The 17,383-nt window shown below is 43.1% G+C and overlaps 1 protein-coding gene across 2 annotated transcripts in view; it reads right to left on the bottom strand.

The window, feature by feature from the left end:
- ELMO1 (engulfment and cell motility 1) overlaps positions 1 to 17,383 on the bottom strand; it is a 222,522-nt gene that overhangs the window by 165,101 nt on the left and 40,038 nt on the right. For both annotated transcript variants that reach the window (XM_072153299.1, XM_072153300.1), the window contains exons 2-3: positions 9,050 to 9,189; positions 3,244 to 3,284 (exon numbers count right to left, since the gene is read on the bottom strand). In XM_072153299.1, coding sequence (XP_072009400.1) covers positions 3,244 to 3,284; positions 9,050 to 9,127 — 119 coding nt within the window. In that variant the 5' untranslated portion in view covers positions 9,128 to 9,189. The remainder of the gene's footprint in view (positions 1 to 3,243; positions 3,285 to 9,049; positions 9,190 to 17,383) is intronic.

Raw genomic sequence — 17,383 nt, 5'->3', positions numbered from 1 at the left:
GCTCCCCCATTCCTCTGTAACTGCACACAGGGTACACAGGACATCGGTAATTCACCTAATTTTAGATTATATCTAATCTGGGAGCCGATAGTGACATGTTACATTTATAGAATTATTGGTAATGATCATTTTTAAATTTCCAGGTTTTACACTAGGCATCTCCTGTCACCTACTGTCCTGTGTGCAGAATTCACTTTTCTGTCATCGTCTCAATTCCATCACAGGTAGGATAACAAAGAATAATAGTAACTCTGTTAGTTACAATATGTGATGATCACAGCTTCTTTATATAGGATCTATCCATCTAAAATCATTTTACCAATAGGGATGCATTAAAAATTTCCTACCATCACAAGCTACAGCACACCCTTCTGTTTAGCCACACACCCCATCTCACGGCTCAGTCTGATATAGCTAAATCCTGCTGCACCAATCCCACTTTGCAATACTTAACGAGGATCTGTCAGATCGATTTGGGACCCTAAAGCAACTACACATGCTCCATTGTGCATGCGCCATACGTACAGCTCTTTTGCAATGAAGCCAGGGTGTCCTCTACTGATTTGCTTGCCACAATATGCAGGCACAAAAGGGAACGAGAAGAGTATATAGTTTTGGTTTTTTTTCAAGCGCTTGCTTAAAAATCATACTGGGCGATTTAAAACACTAAACCACCAGTCCATAAAGACCTGTGCATGGTTTAGTGTCCAAATTGTCATGACAGGTTCCCTTTAATCACTAACCACTCTTTCATCTCCAATGTCGAGCAGCATCGGTAGATGAAAGACAATTTCTCTCTTTCAATTTCTGTATATTAGTGTAACACAGGATAGAGATCAGAATCCCCTGGCATTATATATTGACATAATAGCTATGCAGAGGGAATGGAGGGAATTTGGAGATACAAATAGAAATCAGATAACATGTGACCACAGCCGAAACAATGAATGCAGAAGAGGCTGCAATATGGATTTGATGATTTAAGAATGCATGGCAAGAAAAGCTAAATGCAAAAAACATAGCACCATATGTGTTTATTGATATCAACTGCACAAAGCTTTCCATAGATTTTAAGAAAACTGAAAGACGGTTGTCCACTATATGACACGAGTCCTTGTGTAGTCACGTGACCCACCAACAGCAGGACTTCCTGTGACATCTTGTGTCCTGTTGTCTACCGCCAGATGGAAGGGGTTGTACAGTCATTACAGTCTGCTTGCCCCCTCCACAATAGTGACTCCCATATCTGTGGATGGAGCACACCCCTGCTAAAATTTTATATTAGTGGCGAACCTCTAAGTTTAATCACTGCCCTAATAAACTCATTTTACACACACACACACACATACTTCTATATATATATATATATATATATATATACACATACACATATATGTGTGTCTGGCTATACATTACTTTACATCAAAACAGTGTTTAATAAACTTATAGTATCCAAAGATAAGTTTTTATGCTTAACCACCCCCTGCACTGGAACATTGTATGCAGTTTGACAGGATTCGTGTTTTATTTCTATCTCTTAGGACAGCACTGCATATAAAAAAATATAGTATGGGTGTAACATAAAAACACCCACCCTTGAGTGGAAGCATTGCCAAATAAGAACCTGCACTTTAACACTTTGACCATAAAAACATATGTCATTTACACTAATTAAATTTGTATGTTACAAACTACTGATCCAAGAATTAAATAAAAAGTTGTAACACAGTTGAAACAACAAGTTAAAAACAATCATCCTTTGTGAATATAAGGCCAGCACAAAAAAGCCATCTTAGGAATGTTTGAAGAGTTTTTAAATGATAAGAATAAACTGAAAAAGAGCTTTGTGTCAGTTTTTCCAAGATGATAAAATATTATAAATAAAGTTACATGTATTCTATTCAATTCTTCATTGTTTTGTGGAACGTTTTTCTATACAAGTTTTGTGGCCAAGGAAAAAATTGGATTTAAAAGAAATTGAAAATATAAAGGAATGACTTCTGGTTTCATCTTCAAATTAAAAAGAAAAAATGCTATAAAATCAGTGTTAGAGGAAATCGGGCACTTACTCATTGATCCTGGCACTGCGACTGTGGTAATCTTTTTATATTTGATAACCACGACCTCCTTCCTTCTATATCAACTTTAAAAATTATGCTTATGAGCTAGAAGGGCTACTTGGGGGGGGGGGGCGAGGTCTTCCATGCTGCAGATTCACAAGTGGTTACAGTGGCCAAAAAGCACTTCCCCCTCCCACTCTGTGCTGGAGGGGAGGGCGAGACATTCTAACAGCCTGTGAATCTGCAACACAGGGTGGGGAACCGCCCCAGTAGTGCTTCAGCATTATCAGTCTAATTTTAAAAGTTTATTTTAGAAGGAAAGAGGCCAGCCATAGATGACAAATATAAGAAGATTACCACAATCACGGTTCCTACATCTATGAGTAAGTGGCCCTGTTTTATCCAAGTACATTTTTGATTGTAGATTTCCTTTAAACCACCTTTAGGAGTTAGTAAAACTAAAGGGGGTTGCCACTGGAGCTGACAAAAAGAAAGGCACCTTGAAAGAATTCCCATTGTTTGTACTGCTGTGATTGCCGCTGAGGGTGCATGCATTGGGAAAATGTAAAGAGATTTTAATGACCTGTTCTATGGGTTGGTCATGAATAAGACAAACCAAAATAAGACCTCTAATACTAAAAGGTGTTCATGAAAAAAGTTGATGCCACTTGTTAGATTGATCTATCTTAGAAAAAGGTGGATATTAGTCCCATATGATTCCTATACTTTAAAAAAAAATGTTGTTTACTTTTTGCCTATAACTTTATATATACTGGTCAATGGTTTAAATAAACATTTGTATGAGCAATAAACTGATCATATAATCGATGGATGGGTTATCATTTCGGTATGATTGAGACTGGAATCCTTGGGAATATGTAGTTCTGAAACAGGGGATCCTTTTAAGACTTTTTTCCCATATAGAAATATATTTGCTTGGTATCAGCATATCCAGAGTTCGATTTCTTCCAAAAAGCTTGTGTGACTGATCTCCATTGATTACACATTTAACCCCATCCTGTAGATGGGTAATAAGATAAGACCCCTTTAAGTAAATTTTGTAAAAGAATTACTGTTAACAATTATAATTAGGAAGGAAGTATGCCAACATATTTATTTACTATTCTAGGCATGTCATTTTTGGTTTACAATGATTAAAATTAATTTTGCCAAATGCACTTACCCATCGCTTACTTCCTTTATTATTGCAGATAAAGGCTTTTTCTAGAAGATAAAAAATGAAGGCAACTTTTAGGAGTGGTAACATTGAGAATTCATTACTCAAACAGTCCAGATGATAATAGTAAACTTTGCAATATACTTTTTCTAAATGAAAAATGTTCCTCTGCTTTTCATTTCCTCCTACATTTCTCCTGCTTTCAGCAGTTTGTCTAAAGCAGCTCTCTGTCTTGTACTCGGATAAAGCCCAATAATGTTTCTTAAGACTCACAGTCACAGAAATCTTAGCTTCTTAAAAAGCTGAATTAACATAAATGATTTTCTCGTTATCGAAAGCCTTGGACTACACAAAGTTTGCCAAGGCACTGGCCACAAATACAAACATTTAAAAGGGTAAAATATCGGCAACCCTATTAGGGTCTTATACTGGCAAATATGTGTATCAGTGGGCAACCCTTGGTAAATGTTCGGTGCAGTCCCTAGGAGCTACGGGTCACACAACACATTGCCAGCAGGACTTCCTGTGACATCCTGCCCTGGTGGCTTCAGGGGATGAAGAGGGCCATGCTCTTACTTCTATATCCATGCCCCCTCTGTGATAACCACTCCCATATCAGTGACTGGAGGAGCATGTGGATGTCATTGGCACAGAGAGTGCAGTGCCAAGTCAAGCAGTACAGTCCACCAATCTCCCCCTCTCTATTGAGACATCAAGAGTTGTCACAAGCCCTTCACCACTGAGGGTAGACAGAGGAATTCAGGTGTAAGGGGAGCTCGATTTAAAGGGGTTGTCCGAGTTTTGATAAAAAAATATATGTAGCCGGGAGCGGGCTGACTAAAATAATAAAGCTGTACTTACCTCCCGGTGCCCTCCCGTATCCAGCTTCCGGCCAGACACGACAACCTTCCGGCGCCCATACACAATGCTGTGTATAGGGACGGATAGGCGTACCCGGCCACGGCCGGCCGGAAGCTGAGTCCAGCACTGCTCCGGCGGCCATGTTTGTTTACATGGTGCCCGGACCGGAGCGACAGCAGCGCTGGATACCGGAGGGCACCGGAAGGTAAGTACAGCTTTATTATTTTAGTCAGCCCGCTCCCGGCCACATATATATATATTTTTTTTTTTAACTCGGACAACCCCTTTAAGCACTAAACTCTGTCTCTGCAACTTTCAATAGCCAATTTCAATATCACTTTAAAATATATTTTCTGGAAGTTGCCCCAAGCTGGCCATAATAGATATTTGTTCTGGGAGATATGAATCTGCTTTAAAAAGGTACTGGTAGTAATTTATTAGGATTTACTTCTGCTGATAAGTTCCCTTTTACCGCAGTATTTGAATGCACCCTTAGCTGTTACTATATGCATAGAGAATTCAATCATTTTTCAAAAGTTATTCAGGTGGAAGTCGTCTGTACCAGTCAACTTTCCCTAGAGAAAATGTAAATTGCAGATCATAGATTCCTGTAGACTCTGCTTTTTATGTGGTGCTAGCCCAAAACAGTGCCATCTTTGTGATCCTTAAAGGGAGTCTACTGGCTGATTTGACTATACAAAGCATCAGAATGCTAGGTAGCACCCCAGGAGCGCTGTGAGTGTGTTGAGAGTAGTAGTAGGACTGTAAAAAATGCATTTATATTCCAGGATTGTGAACTCTCTTCATATCTCCCTCTGGTCTGAGTAGGTTTCTGGTTATACATTACAGCAGAGAAGTTGGGAGGGGCTGGGAAGCAGTTTCAATGCAAAGGTTTGAGAATTTAACACCACCGGAGTCTGCAGTATTGTATGGTCAAAACTGCGAGTAGACTGCCTTTCAGGACAACATTTTTTTATGCAGCTATAAAAATAAAGTAAATGTTCTCCTAGAAACAGGAATGATTGCTTTTTGGATGGAGATAATAAAGGTGCAGGTGTTAACATATTGTATTCAGTAGCTCTTATTAAAGCAGGGGGGCATATTGTCCCAGTATGTAATTTAAGAAATTATATCACAAAAAAGAAAGAGGGGGAAAAACAAAAAGGAAATGGTCTGAGTTTACATAATTGGATAGCAGTTTTGTGCACAAAAGACATGTAAAGACGACTTCTGTGAGCATCTGTTCTCTATTGTGTTGGCATCACATTTGCGGTCAATGAAACTTCAGCATTGTACATACTGAAGAACAAGAGTTAAGTGCATTAGGCTTGCTGTCTCTGTACTGGCCACCGGAGGTCTAGATGACATTCTATCGCAGCAACATTTACATATACTATGCTATAAATTACAGAAAGATAGATTGTACCACTTCCACAACAATGTTATTCTCTAGCCCATTACAATGGCAATTATGGAGAATTGCGAGACCTCTTACAGGTGGTTGTACAGGGGAATCATCCACCTGCTTCCTGCATTCTGTCTGCTGCAACAGGTGAGATCTATTAAAGTAATGATGAACAGATTTCTCTACAGAGGCAGGGGTTTCTAGAATGGATTATTGTAATAAAAGGGACATACAATTATGGCCAGGATAATAACATATCTATGCTAATCAGCAATATGAGTTAGGATTAAATGAGAAAAAAATTGTTGTGTGAAAAGTTAAGGACCATTTAAGAATGACCAAACATGGAAAACCTGGGGCACTTATAGACCCAGGACTGTGGTAATCTTCATATATTTGTTATCCATGACCTCCTTCCTTTTAAAACCAACTGTTAAAATTATATTAATGACCAAGAAGGGCTCTGGGGGGGCATTATCAGCCCCTTCATGCTGCAGCTTCAAAGGGTGTTATACTGTCTCGCCCTCCTCCCTCAGAACTTCCCCCTACCTCTGCCTGTAATCTCACACAGTGGGATGGTGGAACTGCTCATGCACAGGTTAGCAGCCTGTGAAGTTATAGCATGGAGGGGCTCTGGTAATGCTCCATGGTTGACCATGCTTGATTTTGGTGGTAGATTCCATCTAATTCTATCATAAGAATCAGTTGAGAAACTGGAGACCTGTCGACATTACTTACAGATAATGTCTATAATGCTCTGTATCACGTTTATCAAGCGCTTTAGACATTTTACACTTTAGACACCGTCAGATAAAAATGGAATGTGTCCTCGCTAAAAGCAGGAATGACCTAAATTGTGCCAAAATTCTTAAACCTATGCCAGATTTACCATCCAGTATCAGACACTGTACAATTCTAGCATTTTATGGATTTATGACCTGCCTTGAACACTGAGGTCTATTGACTACCTGCTCACTCCCTACTTGAAAGGGAAATGCGGTCCCTGTTCAAGTCAATGCAAGTACAAGAAATATGCCAGGGCTGCTTGATACACTTGTCAATAGAGAAGTCCATACATATTAGGTATTTTTGACATATCTTGTGAAGATGGGACATTTTAGAGAGTCTGCCTACCTTTCCAACCAGCTGCAGGCTTAAATAACTTGTGGGTCCCAGGACCAACTTTAGGTTGGATAGTACCCTGTATATTTATAGGATATCTAGTCCCAAAAGGTCTTACCAATTTAAAATTGTAAAAACTTCTTAAAAAAGTTTTCATCACCGATTTCAAAAAGTCATATTTTATTGTTTTTTGTGGGACAATTTGAATATTGTATTATGCAATGGCACCATGTTTTCCCACATTGTTTTCCTTAAAAAGGCCCAGAGAATGCACAGTTTCAAGTAAGACTCCTTCATACCTAGTAGTGCCAGTGCCTCTTTATCTTTTATAGTATACAGGCGGTCCCGGGGTTATGTACAAGATAGGTTCTGCAGGTTTGTTCTTAAAGGGGTATTTCCATAAAGACAACTTTCTTATATGTACTCAGGATAACAAAATATCACATTCTCCAATTCATTGTTATTAACAAAAATGCTGCATTTCACAGATATAAGTCCAACCTGTCTTTATCAATCCTGCTGTACCTAATTTTAGTTGTCCCTATACACGACCCTGTAACTTCAGACTTAGGGTTGTGGATTTTACACTGAGCAGCTGAGGGAATGATAGGAGCTAAAACATCAATAAAACAAGGGGTTAAAATGATATTTATTGTGTTAACATCACTAGAGGATTGAAATGTGAGAATTTGTACATGTTTAAGTTGTAAGTCGGAACGGTTTATGTTATAATTGTGACTCCAGCCAAACTTTTTCTGGCCTCTGTGACAATAGGATTTTAAAAATTTTGAGTTGTCATAAGGTAATCTAAGTCTGTAAGTCGGGTGCAAGTCTGCTGTTGTTAAGTAGGGGACCGCCTGTATACATTTTCAAGGTATGGGTAAAACTGAAATGAGGAAAGAGGAAGCAGCTTGGAGGCACATAGGACTGCATTTGTTCTCCAGGCTGCTGCTGTAGGTAGACACCTTTGCAAGTACCCCTGAAAGCATTGCATGTACCCAATACAGTACACATAGCTCAGCTTGCTATCCTAGACTGCATAAAGATCTGAAACCCTTTGACCCTGCACAGAGATTTCTGGAAATCTGACACAACATGAAATTCTCAGCAGATGTTCATTTATTTATTATATTAAAAGGCCTCTTTCTTTGAATAATGTGTAAAATGTAGTGTTCAAAAGCAGCGAGTGTGATCTATTCTGTAAAGCAATGTGATCTTTCTGAATATATTTGCTTTGAGAAAATTCAAAAGATTGTATGCAGTGGATTTTTCATAAGGTTTTCCCTTTAAGGTACAGAATTTAGCATCAACTTTCATAATCATGGAAAATCCCCAAAAACAACATTAAAGAGAAAAGTCAAAAACTCTGTACAATTCTGATAATGATAAAAGAACTAAAGGAAATCCCCTGGTCTCTGAACACAGAGCACTGAACAATACTGGGGAGCTGGGGCAGAAACCCCAAGTGTAATGCCACCTGCAGTGGCTTCCCTAAGTGTCTGCCCTAGCTTGGATGTACTACTTGCTTTAATAAAAGTAATTCCAATATTTATATAGTCCACAGATTACACAGTGCTACACAGAGCTTGCCAAATCAGTCCCTGTCCCCATGGGGGACTTACCAGTATGTTTTGGAGCGTGGGAGGAAACTGGAGGAAACCCATGCAAACACGAAGAAAACATACATACTCTTTGCAGATGTTTACCTGGATGGAACTTGAACGCAGGATCCCAGCTCTGCAAGGCTGTAATGCTAACCACTGAGCCACCCTGCAGCTCAGGTAATTGTAATGTTCATGGTGAATGGTGGATTTAGTCTTAATGTTTTGGTGTTCTTTGTTGAACTACATGAAAAGTTTTCTATTCCATGAATGCTGTGACAAAATCTAAGGGGGGGGAGGGGGGCTGGACTGCTAGGTCTGCACACACTATCACATTCTGTGCTTTCCCTAGAGATGTTATTTTTTGTTTTTTCACCTTTTTTATTGATATTATTTATCTTGTGTGCTGTCTTTTTGTATTATTGGTCCTGAATGAAGAGAATATCTTTCAAATTACATGTTTCTTTGTTTGTTATTGCATACGTCTGATTTTCCATTCACATCACTGGACATTTTAACTCACTTAATCATATTAGTCTTTTATTATTATTTTTTTGTGATGGGAGATTACAGCGAAAGTCCTAGAGCCCTTAACCCTCACAGCCCTTTTTCATTTTTGTGTTTCTGTTTCTTACACACATTCCTCCAAAAGCCAGAATTTTTTTGTTTTTTCTATTTTCAAAGATGTATGAGGGTTTGTCATCTGGGGGAAAAAAATATTTTTTTCATGGGTGGTGCCCATGTAATGTCATTAGATGTGATGTATTCTAATCTAGACAGTGTCTACATTTTCAATTTTAACACATATGGTTTTAAGACTTACCTGATCTATTTCCATTAACTTTGGGAAAGCTCCAGGCCATTGAATGGCCACCTTCACTGTATCTGAGGGAGGCGGCATTCTGTCTTGTGTAAAATACAGTTGAATGCTACTCAAAAGGACGAAGTCACGAACATCCACACCTGAAAAAGACAAAAAAAAAAATGTATTTAAAAAGACGCAATAAGTTAAAAGTGGCAATAAAATACATTCCATAAAGAGAACTTTCTTATAACAGACTAGGAAACCTCACTGACTGTTATGGCCACTTGTTTTTTTCTGTTATGGGATGCTGCTTTTATAACATTTGAATTTACATAATGGAGCAAAAATTCTTTTAGCGCAGAACAAATGTGTTCATACAACCCGCTGATGATACTACCCATTATATTACATGTCAGTTACTGAGATAATACCAATAAAAAATACACCACACAGAAATAGAAAACCTCTACTCGGAGCCTGCTTAGAATCATGACATGGTCTGAGGATAATTGAGCTTTATGTAAAGTTGAATAGCAAATAACAATTCCATGTGATTCATTGTTTCAGAATGCAGGACGTTGCCTCCCGATACACAATGTGTATAATAGCTTTTCTGTATTCGAGAACATTATGCTGTTCCAAATGCAATATTGGAAACTGCTAAAAAGATTTAATTTAAGACATGAAAATTGAACTGAAGTAGGAAGAAAACCGGCCTATAGATTATTATAATAAGAAAACTTGTAACGTTTCTAAGTACCTCTATAGTAGATACAATCATAAGAGAAAGTAACCCTGTTTGAATTGCACGGTCTTTAGTTGAATCTACCTTATTTAAAAACCTTCCAAAGACAAAAATATGATTCCGCTATGCCATTATTTAAAAATAAATATTGCCAAAGCATCTCATGAATCAATATATTGGAGAACCACCTTCAGCAGCAATAATAATTCTTTATTTATATAGCACCTACAGATTACACAGCGCTGCACAAAGCATACCAAATTGGTCCCTGGCTCACAATCTAAACAACCTACCAGTATGTTTTGGAGTGTGGGAGGAAACCGGAGGAACCAGAGGAAACCCACGCAAACACAAGAGAACATACAAACTCTTTGCAGATGTTGACCTGAGTGGGAATTGAACCCAGGACCCCAGCGCTGCAAGGCAGAAGTGCTACTCACTCAGCCACCGTGCTGCCCTATAATGTGTAGTAATGATTTTGTTCATGATTTATGTATTAGTCACACATCATTTTAAAGGAATCTGTTACTCTCCTATTTATTCTCCTAAGTTTTTTCAGCTCATAGAGGTATGTGGACATTTGCATACATACAATTCTCAATCTCTGAACACAGGATTTAAGCATTTCAATTTCAGGTCTGGACCTCTGTTGTAGATTTTCTTTAGCAAATGTCCTATAGCGTGATGACGTTTTCATTGCTACCATTCTGAGGACTGTGCGACCTTTTGATCACTTTTTATAAAAAAGGTGTAAAATGGTGATGTAAAATAGTGTAAGAGTGGCGTTTATGACATTTGGGTGCTTATTTCCATTTTGCGGTTCACCACCGGGAACAGCCACTTTTATATATTGTGTGGGGATTTGGCCCAGTAGAGACCGTGGTAGCGTGGTGCTGGGATGCAGTTCAAGACAGGGACACCAGGGTACAGTCCAAACAGGTCTCGCCTGCGTTTATTGCAGCAAAATAAAACCAGCCTTTACATTCAGGTATTTGAATAAACAAAAGAAAACCTACCCGTCAGGGTGCTAACTATACAAATAGTCCACTAACTCACACTAAACAAAGATCACGTGGCTGCTCCAGACACACAGGTCAGAGCTGTGTCCTCTCAGCCTCCTTCCACAGAGAGACAACCCACTCAACTCTGCTGAGTCATTTTATCCAGGCTAATTAGGCTGTTCCCATCACCTGTGTCCAAGGTGCTGGACAAACCCACCTCAGCACTAAGGCCTTGCATAGAAGCAAAACCTAGGGGAAACATACCGCCCATCCACAGTTAACCCCTTCAGTGTCTCACATACCCTCCCCCTCTGTTTGACCCTGTGGGGACGAACATTTTTGGCCATCAGACAGTGGGTACGGGATAGGGCATCGGCATTCCCATGCAGCTTTCCTGCTCGATGTTCCACCGTGAATTTAAAATTCTGGAGCATTAGGAACCACCTTGTGACCCTGGCGTTCCTCTCCTTGGCCTGACTCATCCAGGTTAGGGGAGAGTGATCGGTCACCAGTGTAAACTGCCGCCCTACCAGATAATACCTCAGGGATTCCAGAGCCCATTTGATCGCTAAGCACTCCCTCTCAACTATACTGTAGTTCTTTTCAGGAGGTGTGAGCTTGCGGCTCAGGAATGTTACAGGATGTTCCTCACCCTCCACTACTTGGGACAGGACAGCCCCCAAGCCCACGTCAGAAGCGTCAGTCTGCACAATAAAGGTCTTGGTGAAGTTAGGGGTAATCAGTACCGGTCCCTCGCACAAAACCGTCTTAAGTCGCTGAAACGCCCCCTCAGCCTCTTCACTCCACTTTACCATCACCGCCCTGCTACCCTTTGTCAGGTCAGTCAGGGGTGCCGCTATTGTCGCAAAATCGGGGATAAATCGGCGATAATAGCCCACTATGCCCAGAAAAGCCCTCACTTGCTTCTTGCTCAAAGGTCGTGGCCACTGCTGGATCGCCTCTACTTTATTTACTTGGGGTTTGATGACCCCTCGCCCAATACGGTACCCCAGGTAACGGGCCTCTTCCAGACCCAGTGCACACTTTTGGGGGTTCGCTGTCAGCCCTGCTGCCCTCAGGGAGTCTACCACTGCTTGTACTTTGGCTAGATGACTCTCCCAGTCGTTACTATAGACTATGATGTCATCTAAGTAGGCCGAGGCATAACTCCGGTGAGGTTTTAACACGAGATCCATTAACCTCTGGAACGTGGCGGGAGCCCCATGTAGCCCAAAGGGGAGTACCACGTACTGAAAAAGCCCATCAGGGGTAACAAAAGCGGTCTTCTCTTTAGCCCTGTCAGTCAGGGGTACCTGCCAATACCCTTTCGTCAGGTCAAGGGTGGAGAAGAACCTAGCCTGTCCAAGTCGTTCTATCAACTCGTCAACCTTGGGCATGGGATAGGAATCAAATTTGGACACCTCGTTCAACTTCCTAAAATCATTGCAGAATCGTAGGGAACCATCAGGTTTGGGAATCAACACAATAGGACTCGACCAGTCACTTTTAGATTCCTCGATAACCCCCAGGTCTAACATCTGCCTGACTTCTTCGGATATGGCAAGCCGGCGCGCTTCAGGGACCCGGTAGGGTTTTTGGTGTACCCGGATGTGGGGTTCGGTTATGATGTCATGCTTGATGACTGAAGTACGTCCCGGCAACTTAGAGAACACATCCACATTTCAGAGCACAAACTCCTTCGCTTCCTGAATCTGGGCCCTGGAGAGGGACTCCGAGATCCGTACTTCAGGCACCTTGGCATCGGGTACACCTACCTCCGGTGTCCCCTTCTTGGGGACAGACGCCTTCTCTACTCCCATGGCCATCAGGGACTCTCTTTCCCTCCATGGCTTTAGGAGGTTCACGTGGTATATCTGTTCGGGTTTCCTCCTCCCCGGCTGAGATACCCTGTAGGTTACCTTCCCCACTCTCTCCATGACCTCATATGGTCCTTGCCATTTTGCCAAGAACTTGCTCTCCACGGTGGGCACCAGAACTAGCACTCTGTCGCCTGGGTTAAAGGTCCTGAGTCTGGCTGACCTATTGTAGACCCTAGACTGGGCCTCTTGTGCCCTTGTCATGTGCTCCTTTACAAGGGGCATTACCGCCGCTATGCGGTCCTGCATAAGGGAGACGTGTTCTATCACACTACGGTGGGGGGTCCTCTCCTGTTCCCAGGTCTCCTTGGCAACATCCAAAAGCCCACGTGGGGAACGGCCATATAACAGCTCAAAGGGTGAGAAACCCGTGGAGGACTGGGGAACTTCACGTATGGCAAACATCAAATAGGGCAACAAACAATCCCAGTCCTTCCCATCTTTGCTGACCACCCTCTTAAGCATCCCCTTCAAGGTCTTATTAAACCTCTCGACCAGGCCATCTGTCTGAGGATGATACACAGAGGTGCGGAGCTGTTTTACCTGTAGTAACTTGCACATCTCCTTCATTACCCTAGACATGAATGGGGTACCCTGGTCAGTCAAGATTTCCTTGGGGAGGCCTGTGCGAGAGAACACCTGGAACAGCTCCCTAGCAATATTTTTGGAGGAGGTGTTCCTTAATGGAATCGCCTCGGGATACCGCGTAGCGTAGTCCAGGATAACTAGGATGTATTGGTGCCCCCTGGAGGATTTGACTATGGGGCCAACCAGATCCATTGCAATCCGTTCAAAGGGCACTTCTATGATCGGTAGCGGGACCAAAGGACTCCTGAAGTGGGAGACCGGGGCAGTAAGTTGACACTCAGGGCAGGAGCTACAATACCGGTTTACCTCCTCCCACACCCCGGGCCAGAAAAATCGCTGCAGGATCCTCTCTCGGGTCTTCTCAGCACCTAAGTGCCCTCCCAGCACATGTTTGTGTGCCAACTCTAGCACCAGCCTACGGTGAGATTGGGGTACTACAAGTTGCTCAACCTCCTCACCCCGTATCTGGTCGACCCTGTACAACAGTTCCCCAATAATCACCATTCGGGGGTATATTTTATCAGCCCCTGGTATTTGGAGCACCCCATTTATCACCTTGACATTCTCCCGTGCTTTAACCAAGGTAGGGTCCTGTAGCTGTGCAGCCCCAAAATTGTCACGGGAAATCTCAAGGTCCAGCATGTCGGCCACCTCCTCGTGGCCCTCGACCTCACCAGCTAGGACCTCTAGGGGAGAGAATTCATCACATGGGGTCACCCCTACTGCTGGTGTGTGTACATCGGCCTCAAAGGGTTCAGGGGCCAAGGCCGGACATACCTGATGTCCATTATCTGCAACAGCACCTGAGGTGGGTCTTCGTCTCCAGAGGTCCCAAAACACTGGTAAGTCTCTGCCGATAATAGCCTCATGAAAAAGGGACCCCACCACCCCCACTTCATGGGTAACAGTACCACAAGGGGTATGTAGGTTGATGACAGCAGTGGGATATTCGCGAGTGTCCCCATGTATACACAACACTCCCACTCTCCGCCCACTGTATAGTCCAGGATCAACCAAAGTTCCCCGCACCAGGGTGACCAGACTCCCTGAGTCTAGCAAGGCTTCCACTGTGTGACCACCGATTGTGACCATGCATACTTGGGGTTCTGCATCCGTGACGGACTCAGCCGCCAGAACTGGCCGGGCAAACAGTGACACTCGCCGGGTCTGGTTGCAGTCCATTGGCTCCACTGACAGTGGACAGTTGGCAGCAATATGGCCCATTTCATGGCACCGCCAACACTGGATACGGCCATGACCTCTGTCACGAGCCTCACTGGGTTTCTGGGTATCCACGCCCCCCAATGAACCCCCTCCCAACCTGACATGTCTCCCCTTTTCCGCAGTAGCAGTCTTACCAGCTGGTTTGGTGACCCTGTCACTGGCACTGCTTCGTGTGGGAGAGGTAAGTAGAAGGTCCTCCGTAGCCCGATACCTCTCTACAAGGGACACAAGCTCCTCAGCTTTTGTGGGACCGGCCTGTCCAACCCACCGCTGGAGCCGAGAGGGCAGAGAACGGGTGAACTTGTCGAGGACCACTCTCTCTACCATCTGTGCTGGGGTGCAGTCCTCTGGTTGTAGCCACTTCCGGACAAGATGGATCAGGTCATGCATTTGGGAGCGTGGGGGTAATTTTTCTGAGTAAGCCCACTGGTGGACCCGGCTGGAGCGAACTTGAACGGTGACCCCAAGACGAGCCAGAATCTCCGCCTTTAGCTGGGGGTACTTACGGGCCTCCGTTTCACTCAGGTCGTAGTAAGCCTTCTGCGACTCGCCGGTCAGGAACGGTGCCAGGACATCTGCCCACTGCTCAGCCGGTAACTCCTCTCGCTCAGCTACTCGCTCGAACACAGTGAGATACGCCTCCACGTCGTCGGTCGTCGCCATTTTTTGTAAAGCCTTTTGTACTGCAGCCCGTGCGGAATGCTGGACAACCGGGTACCCTTGCAGACCAGTATGGGACCCCTCAGTAGTCGTCGCTTGCGGTGCTGCCATCATGCCAGAAAACTTCTCCATCATCAGCTGGAACATGGCTCGGGATTCTTCCTGCTGCTGGCGGGACCTCTCCTCCTGCAGCTGAAACATGGCTTGCTGCTGGCGGGACCTCTCCTCCTGCTGCTGGCGTGACCTCTCCTCCTGCAGCTGGAACATGGCTTGCTGCTGACGGGACCTCTCCTCCTGCTGCTGGAGCATGGCTTTCTGCAGCTGCCGATTAGCCAGGGACTCTTCCTGCTGCTGCTGCCGATTAGCTCTGGCCTCTTCTTGCAGGTATTTAATAAAGTCCTCCATCTTGGCTGTATCCTGCAATTTGCCTGCTGCTTTCACCCAGGCCATGCAATGTTGCAGGATGTATCAAGCCTTTCAGGTGTATGTCTTTTTTAACTGCCCGCAATCCGAAGCACCATATGTGGGGATTTGGCCCAGTAGAGACCGTGGTAGCGTGGTGCTGGGATGCAGTTCAAGACAGGGACACCAGGGTACAGTCCAAACAGGTCTCGCCTGCGTTTATTGCAGCAAAATAAAACCAGCCTTTACATTCAGGTATTTGAATAAACAAAAGAAAACCTACCCGTCAGGGTGCTAACTATACAAATAGTCCACTAACTCACACTAAACAAAGATCACGTGGCTGCTCCAGACACACAGGTCAGAGCTGTGTCCTCTCAGCCTCCTTCCACAGAGAGACAACCCACTCAACTCTGCTGAGTCATTTTATCCAGGCTAATTAGGCTGTTCCCATCACCTGTGTCCAAGGTGCTGGACAAACCCACCTCAGCACTAAGGCCTTGCATAGAAGCAAAACCTAGGGGAAACATACCGCCCATCCACAGTTAACCCCTTCAGTGTCTCACAATTGATAGATCGCGCATTTTGGGATCTGGCAATACCTAACATGTTTGCGATTTTACTGTTTGTTTTATATCAGTTCTAGGAAAAGGGAGGCGATTTGATAGGTCTGATCGTCCCTACCATATACTGCAATACTACTGTATTGCATTATATGGCATTATAACATAGGATTCATTACAATGTGCCACTGGCATACTGTAACAAAACAGCAAAAACCATACAGCCTCATATCTTACAAAGACACAAGGCTGCCATAGCACTGATCGCCGCTCCTCTTTGACATCACGGGGAGAACCAATTGCGGGTATTAGTGGTGGATATTTTAAGTGAGCCCTTTTCACACAGCATTAGCTGCTCTTTGCAGTACATGTATGGTGCAAAGCGCTAAGAGGTCAGGGTGAAAGTCAGCTATTTTTAGTTAGCTGGCAAAATGATTCAGCTTCCTATCAGTACCGTGAGGGAGGAACAGCTCATCACAAACAATCTGATGTGCAAGGCTTTGTGGGAATTGTAGTCTCAGAATGTACACTACAGGAAAACAGCAAGTTAATTTTTTTTTTTTGAGGTGATCACTTGCAAAACAAGAAACCTGATCAAATTTCCTACAGTTCAATAAGCAGCACTTTGCTTTCATTTCCATGCTGATAATCGTATGTGGAAAATCTATATCCATCCTATAAGGACATACTGAGGTTTGCCAATGTTTACAAAAAATAAAATACATGAATAAATTAGTGCAGAACCTTCCTACAGTTTTCCCCTTATATCTACATGGCTATATTAACAAAGGATGTAACTATGATGAAGAAAATATCTTCAGCCATGTAGCACATTTTCCAATATTATTTACACTAGAAATGCTGCAGAACAATGTCCTCACACAATGCAGAGACTGGCTTTTCTTAGCAGAACTAAATGCCAAGGTTAAATGTTTGGAGTAAAGATGGAGATATCTGGTCTATTCACCGTTGTTTCTAAGCAACGTTAACAGTAAAATATCTTTTGAACACAAGACGACAAATCTTCACATTTGTATTCGGCTGTTCAACTGCTCTTTGGTAGAAATAGAAGATAAGCAAAGAAGTAATCAAATAGGAGCTATGACAGAGAACATTGGAGATGACACATGCCAAACTTAGTGTCACTCAACGTGGACAGAAACGAAGCGCAATGCGCGGCACTGTGCCTATTACACCCTAAAAACAGTCATAATCCGATGGATGAATTCAACTCCTCAAACCTCTGGTCAAGCAGTTTTTCTTTTCTAAACTTCTGCCTTCTATGTGACTGG

This window comes from Engystomops pustulosus, chromosome 5 (genome assembly GCF_040894005.1).
Source record: "Engystomops pustulosus chromosome 5, aEngPut4.maternal, whole genome shotgun sequence".
Classification (NCBI taxonomy): domain Eukaryota; kingdom Metazoa; phylum Chordata; class Amphibia; order Anura; family Leptodactylidae; genus Engystomops; species Engystomops pustulosus.
The sequence above is the reverse complement of the archived record's forward strand: the minus strand, read 5'-3'. Positions and strand labels throughout refer to the sequence as shown.